Below are 6,839 nucleotides of genomic sequence, written 5' to 3' on the forward strand. Positions count from 1 at the left end.
GAGCTAAAAATAGTGCAGTAATACTAAAATAACTTCTTTTTCTGGTGTTGTGACGCGCACCTGCTAAAAATGTAAACAATGAAATTACTTCACGGTATTTTGAGTACAGTAAAAACTTTGACGAGTGGCATAATGCAAAAATGCAAAATATAGATATATCAAATTCTTTCATTATGTTCTTAAAGGTTGTGACATAAATGTCAATTAGACTGTAGATCAAAGCAAGCATTTGATTTACCCGGCATTGCCAAGCGCGCCGCCATTTTAGGATCAAATGGTTGTACCATCGTCACGTGATCTGCTTGAAGGCAAGGATGATTGTTTGACAATATTTCTGCACGGAGGTTGGGGAGTGGGAGTTTATATTTGTAAATGGTGAACAGAAATGTCAATCTTAAACTTCTTGAAAGTTTAAAATAAAACAATAAAATATTGTCAAAGGAGAAATAATTAATACATTTCTGCACGAAATAAAGAAATGTCTTCTATTCATAGGAATACTTGAAAATAAATGTACTTGATAGTTCATTAGTTTATAATTATAGTTGAGACAGTAAACTCGGTGATTAAGGGCATTTGATGTTGTACATTTTATCCTGACAGACTCGAGTGTGATATTATTTTGCAAGGGTGCATTTTGTACAGTCTGTGATTTTAAGCGTTTTATTAACTTTCGCAACAGCTGTCTGTAACTGCCTTGTGCCGGCTGTAAACAGTTAAGGATTTTCAAAGTATCCTGTTTTATGAATTTTGAAAATTAGATCCAAGAATGCATATTATTATAAAAGGAACATTATAAATTGGATATCAATTTTGGACTTTTTTAGTGTTTAAAAGAAGCGTGACTACCGCTCATAAAGCTCACTTTGGATACATTTTATTCGTATAAGTAGAAATACGGATGTCGTCTTTAAAAAATATAATACAATAACCAATAAAGCCAATTCTTCGCTAAAAGATAAGTTAGCTGGCCAGTTCTCCTATAATTTATGAAATGTTGATTACGTTAAAATCGCCAATGTGAGTGACGTTGATGTAATTTAAAGCGTACACACAGTGGTGTCAAATGTACAAACTGGTGCCGCGGTCTTTCCATTTCGGGGACGCACACCTAACGAATAGCACGACATCAGTATATAATAATAATTTTCTGTTGTAAATACGCGCTATGAATTTAGTGAGTCGCGAATCACAGCTCAAGCTAAACGTGTACCATCGGTCACGTTTCAATAATTAAACAGCTTACATAACGGACCGTATTTGATAAAAAATGAAACGTGAATATCAAAACATTTTATTACGAACTGCAAAATAAAATTATTTCAATGTACGGATAAAGTTCTTTAGTGTATATCTTCTGAATCATGTACTTTTACTCATTTTAGTGTTGTTTTTTTCTGTGCCATTCAGATCAGGGGCATGAGGGCTTTTGCCAATTTTATAACTTATACTGATCAGACTAAAAAGCGCTAGTTTTCTAGTATTTTGCCTAGCTGCCGTCAATGCTTTCTATGGATATTTTGATAGATTCTAATCTTTCGTGTTTGTACATTAGATTGCTTGACTGATTCATTTGCTATTTATGAATTTCAGGAAAAGGCTACTATCATTGAAACCATCATTGAAATGCTCTAATAACAGTAAAAGTATTATTCGTGTACTCTGCCTCATCCTAGCATCAGCATATGAAAGCAAGCAGATGGCAGCAATAGAAAACACGTGGGCACGACGTTGTGATAAGCACTTTTTCACCAATGGTAAGACATTTTTAACTCAAAGAGATTCCGTCAGTAGAACTCAATAAGGAGAGCACAGATCTACGGATCATTGAGTCCTGAGTTGTTGGGTGTTTTTTTCTTCTTTTTTATGGAATATTGTGTCAAAAATCATACCTTTCTCCGATTGATCAATCGGGTGCCTTAACTAAACGTCTTTATTTTAATAAAAATAATAAAGTCAGGTTCTTGCATAAGGTAAAGAATATTACCCAGCGTAAACTGTCATCCAGTGTCTACAGTAATAAAATCGGCAATATTTTCTTCAAATATTTTAAAAACTATAACTAAAACTGTTGAAACGTGATTGCAAATAAAGCTAACACATTTGCTTTAAATTTGCGATCTATCTAATCACTGGCACATATCTCGAAACTAAGCACACGGATCGTTATTTTTTGACCACATAAGTGATAATTTATGGACTTTGAAATGTTTCATTAGAATCTACATTGAGGAAAATAATAGAATTATAGAAACTGTTAATTTGCCTAATACTTCTATATCTTTTTACAGATTTTATTATATATCTATTATAAAAGCACGTCGAATTTTCCACATTAGTCTAACAAAAGATCAAGCCTCGATAGCTTAGTGGTAGAGCGTCCGCTTTGAGTGCGGGAGATCGTAGGTTGGATTCCCGGTCGCGTCAAACCAAAGACGTGAAAAATGGTACCAGTAGCTCCCTTGCTTGGCGCTCAGCATTAAAAGGGAAACTGGCCTCTTCTCTCATACACTCGTGGCGATGGATTCAATCAGGAAGGAGGTGTCGAGAGTAATTAATATAAGTTGTAGAACTTCCTTCACAATCGACCTAAAATAAGTTATTTATAAACTAAAAGATCAAGCCACTGACCCATCTTTTCTTCAGTGGTGGCCGCACAAGCCTGAAACAATGCCCGAATGGGAACACGGGTCTGGTTCCATCAAATGCTTGAAATTACTGTATTGTTGTGACATTAACAGCGCCTAATAGCAATAACAAAACATTCTTCACTGTAGATAAAAAACAAACTATTCGAATTTAGAAATCTTCCTAAATTGTTAAATTCACGAACTAGTGTTGGTTATTTTGATTATGTGTATGTCATGATTACCGGGAGCATTTGACATTATAAATAATGTTGTGCAGTTTTCATTTTATTTCTTTTTATCTTTTTTATCTTGTTTTCTCTTCCTGTTTTTCAAGGGCAGACGAACAATCCACAAATAGCTGAAATAATTTTAAATGTTCCGGTTCCAGAGGAGAGACGTCACCTGACAATGAAGATGCGTCATGCATTTAAATATGTGTATAGAGCATATAAAGCCAGTTTTGATTGGATATTAAAATGCGATACTGACACCTATGTTATTATGGAAAATCTTCAACCATATTACTCGAAGTAAGTGTGCAACAATTTCACTTCCTACCACTTGTATACGTTTTCTAGTACTTGTAACATGTACAAGTTGTGAGTTCTGCTACGCGTGGCGCCAGAGGGAGTAGTATATAGACTGTTCATTCTTACGGGTACTACAGAAGTCGGACCCGCTAAAAACAATGTATATACTACTTGTGTTCATGTTTGAAAGTTATTTGTTTTGAAAACACATTCTAATTTGTTATATAGCCACATGAAATATGAGTTGGAATCCCGTCTTTTAAAATATATTTTTTGTCATCAAAACAAGAGAGACTGGTTTTGCTTGTAATACATGTTTTGAGAGCAATCGAATACGTCTATGTTTGTTTTGCTTCTGTTGTTTATTAAACAAAACATTACCGTTATCATCAATTGTTATTTTATTATTTTGTGTGTGTGTGTGTGTGGGGGGGGGGGGTGTTGTGTTTTTTTAATTACAGACTCCGATATACCCTTGCTTTTTTTGTTATCGAAGAGTTGTCTAAAGGGTATGAATAAATTTTACTGCTTAACCCGACAAACGCTGTAATTGGAATACCAGCAGCTTTATACTTCATCCTTTCTATCACTTTTTTATTTTCTTTTAAGTAAAATTCGGAGTCAGAAGGATAGTCACTATCATCAAACATGTCTTTATTTTTATAAAAATCTTCATAATCCATTTCTGTTATTAGTTAATAGCAAAGATTTTCCGTATCTGTGAAAAGCAGCTTAGTCAAGTAGTATAGAAACTACCGAAGCGGAAACGGTTTGACCTCATTTTGACCCTTGCCCTTAACCCAAACTGACCAATGCTGACCAATTTAAAAAACCTTTAGTTTGATGGACGTGAGTCCCTGGGAGCTGGAAGCTCACCCAAAGTTAAAAACCACAGGTTTTGAACCCAGTGAAAAAAATAAAAAGTTTTAAATAATATAATATAAATGAGTTTACAGAATAAAATATATTGTTTGAAAGAAAGAAAATTTACTGATAATATAAACCCTCATTATGTTACAGCAAAAAACGGGAGAAAAATGATAATGTCTACCTGTTCATCTTGTGGAGAAATGAAATCAAAGTTTGTTAAAAGTACAGGAGGTAATTTAGATATTCATAAAGCAATGTTATCTTTATTACCTAAGAAAGGTTTAACACTTCCAGGATATAACTATTGTGGACCAGGAAATCCTTTAGATAATGGACCTATTGTTAATGAACTGGACGCAGTATGCATGGACATTGCTACGACAGTGATGTAAAAAAAAGGTATATGTGACAAGCAAATGCTTTCCAACTTAAATAACACTCAATCAAAAACATTTAGAGAAAAGATTGCAAAACATTTAGTTGTAAAACCAGCAATTAAAACGAAATGCAAACTTGGACTTGGACGTAGGTCCTCGGGAGCTGGAAGCTCACTCGGAAAAAAGTCTAAAAACGAGAAAAGGGGGTAGAGTATTTACTTGGACGTAAGTCCTTGAAAGCTAAAAGCTCACTCAAAAAGACCCTCGAAATATCATGGAGTGACGAATTAGCAGAAGAATTACATAAACCAATTAAACGAAAAATTTTGAAACAAAGAGTGATAGTTAGTGATATTGATGATACTTGGTCTGCTGATTTAGTTGATATGCAAGCTTTTTCAAAATATAATAAAGGTGTAAAGTATTAATTAACCGTTATTGATATATTTAGCAAATATGCTTGGGTTATTCATTTAAAAAATAAAACTGGAGAATCTGTTACTGAAGCATCTGAAGCAAATAGTTTTTGGAGCTTCAGCTCATGATGAGCTTCACGCTCGGCCTTAAGGTAGAACACCTACAAATTTATGGGTAGATGAAGGAAAAGAATTTTATAATAAATAGTTTGAATCATTTTTGAATAAAAATAAGATTAACATGTATCATACATTTAATGAAGGAAAAGCTGTAGTAATCGACAGATTTAATAGAAGTTTAAAAAGAATTATGTGGAAATATTTTACAGCAAATAATACTTACACTTATTTAGATAATTTGCAGGAAATGGTTGATAAATATAACAAAACAAAACATTCTAGTATAAAAATGACACCAACTGAAGCCAGTAAAAACTTAAATAAAGGTACTGTTTACTTTAATTTATATGGTTATTTAAAGATACCAAAGAGTAAACCAAAGTTTAAAATTGGTGATCGGGTTCGCTTAAGCAATTTTAAACGACATTTTGAAAAAGGATATACACCAAACTGGACAGAGGAAATATTTATTATTTATGGAATTAATAATACAAAGGACATATACTATTAAAGATTTGAATAATGAAATAATTCAAGGTTCATTTTATGAGCAAGAATTTTTACCTACTAAACAAGAGGATTTTGGAATAGAAAAAGTTATTAGACGAGACTATAAGAAAAAACAAGCTTTAGTAAATTGGAAAAGTTATAGTGAAAAATTTAATAGCTGGATTCCGTTTAGTGAATTGGAAAAAATGTAATATTTAAATTAAATTTAAAAAATATATTATATAAATGAGAAATAAAAATTTAGTTTCTAATGGAATAGAAATAGAAACAATAGATCAATTAATAGATCACTTAACTAAACTTGCTGCTGCTTACAGAAAAAGTTACAAGTTTTGTGGAAGAGTACATACAGGATTACAAATTACAGCAGGTATCTTTGGTTGCTCGACTGCATTAGTACTTGTTCCTGCTATTCCTATATTTGTGGCATTTGCTGGCGCTGTTCCATCAGTAATTACTATATTTATTTTAAGTCTAAAAGTTGAAGACAAAAAAGCTATTTTAAAATTACATCACAAAAAAATAAAACAACTAATAACAAAGCACGAATTGGAAAATTAGATAAAGAAGATGAGAAAAAAGTTATTCAGGATATTTTTACAATACTGTTAGAAATGCAGAAAGAAAAAACTATTCAACGCCTCTTGAAATGACAAATGAAAGATAGAAATTCATATAAAAAGTACTAAAAAGAAGAAACGTTATTAAATCAATACTTGATCAAATAGTTAGCGATGATTATAAAAGACATTTGATTGATAAATTACAAAATGTTATAGATCCTTATCTTTTAAAAAAGAATATAAATTTATTTGAATGGGATTGTGGTTGTTTATTAACAGAAGAGCAAAATAATGTAAGATTATGTGATTGCCCCAGACCAAATAATAATCGAAACAACCCTAAAAGAGTTATTGCAACCGATTGTGACACTAATGAAGAAAAAATATATAGAAGCACTTACGCAGCATCTAAAGACCTTGATATTAATTCTGGATTAATAAAAATGTGCTGTGAAGGGAAGAATCGAGTAAAAAGTGGAATATCAAAAACTAATGGGAAAAGATATAAATTTAGATATTTTATTTCTTCTTAAACTTTATTCTTTAATTTTTTTGCTTAAAGACTTTTTTCTAAATATAATATATAGATGGCTGTAAGAGAAATTGAGTGGTCTTTAAATCAATGTATTAAGAAATTTGAAATTAAAATTACATATAGACAAGATCCAAATAAATCAATTATATTTAACTATAGAAGACTCATTTGATATTCTTGAATCTAAACTTGAGACTTAAAAAGGTAAAAAAATAAATGATGTTTTAAAAATAACTTTTGCGAACATTAGTAAAACAGATATAATATATAAATCAGCTTATTTTCAAT

At 31.6% G+C, this 6,839-nt stretch overlaps 1 protein-coding gene across 1 annotated transcript; it reads left to right on the top strand.

Moving 5' to 3' along the window:
- Positions 1–1,044: 1,044 nt before the first annotated feature.
- Positions 1,045–6,489, top strand: LOC123549936 (glycoprotein-N-acetylgalactosamine 3-beta-galactosyltransferase 1-like). The gene is made up of 3 exons (XM_053534620.1): positions 1,045–1,757; positions 2,965–3,160; positions 4,181–6,489. The coding sequence occupies exons 1-3, from the start codon at positions 1,583–1,585 to the stop codon at positions 4,248–4,250; spliced, it is 441 nt and encodes a 146-aa protein (XP_053390595.1). The 5' UTR covers positions 1,045–1,582; the 3' UTR covers positions 4,251–6,489.
- Positions 6,490–6,839: the final 350 nt, after the last annotated feature.

The sequence above is a fragment of the Mercenaria mercenaria genome, unplaced genomic scaffold (genome assembly GCF_021730395.1).
Source record: "Mercenaria mercenaria strain notata unplaced genomic scaffold, MADL_Memer_1 contig_3860, whole genome shotgun sequence".
Taxonomy (NCBI): domain Eukaryota; kingdom Metazoa; phylum Mollusca; class Bivalvia; order Venerida; family Veneridae; genus Mercenaria; species Mercenaria mercenaria.

Coding starts and splice junctions, on each gene's coding strand:
- LOC123549936 (XM_053534620.1), top strand. CDS start 1,583: ATGAATTTCAGGAAAAGGCTACTATCATTGAAACCATCATTGAAATGC. Junction 1,758..2,964: donor TAAGCACTTTTTCACCAATG/GTAAGACATTTT, acceptor CTGTTTTTCAAG/GGCAGACGAACAATCCACAA. Junction 3,161..4,180: donor CTTCAACCATATTACTCGAA/GTAAGTGTGCAA, acceptor ATTATGTTACAG/CAAAAAACGGGAGAAAAATG.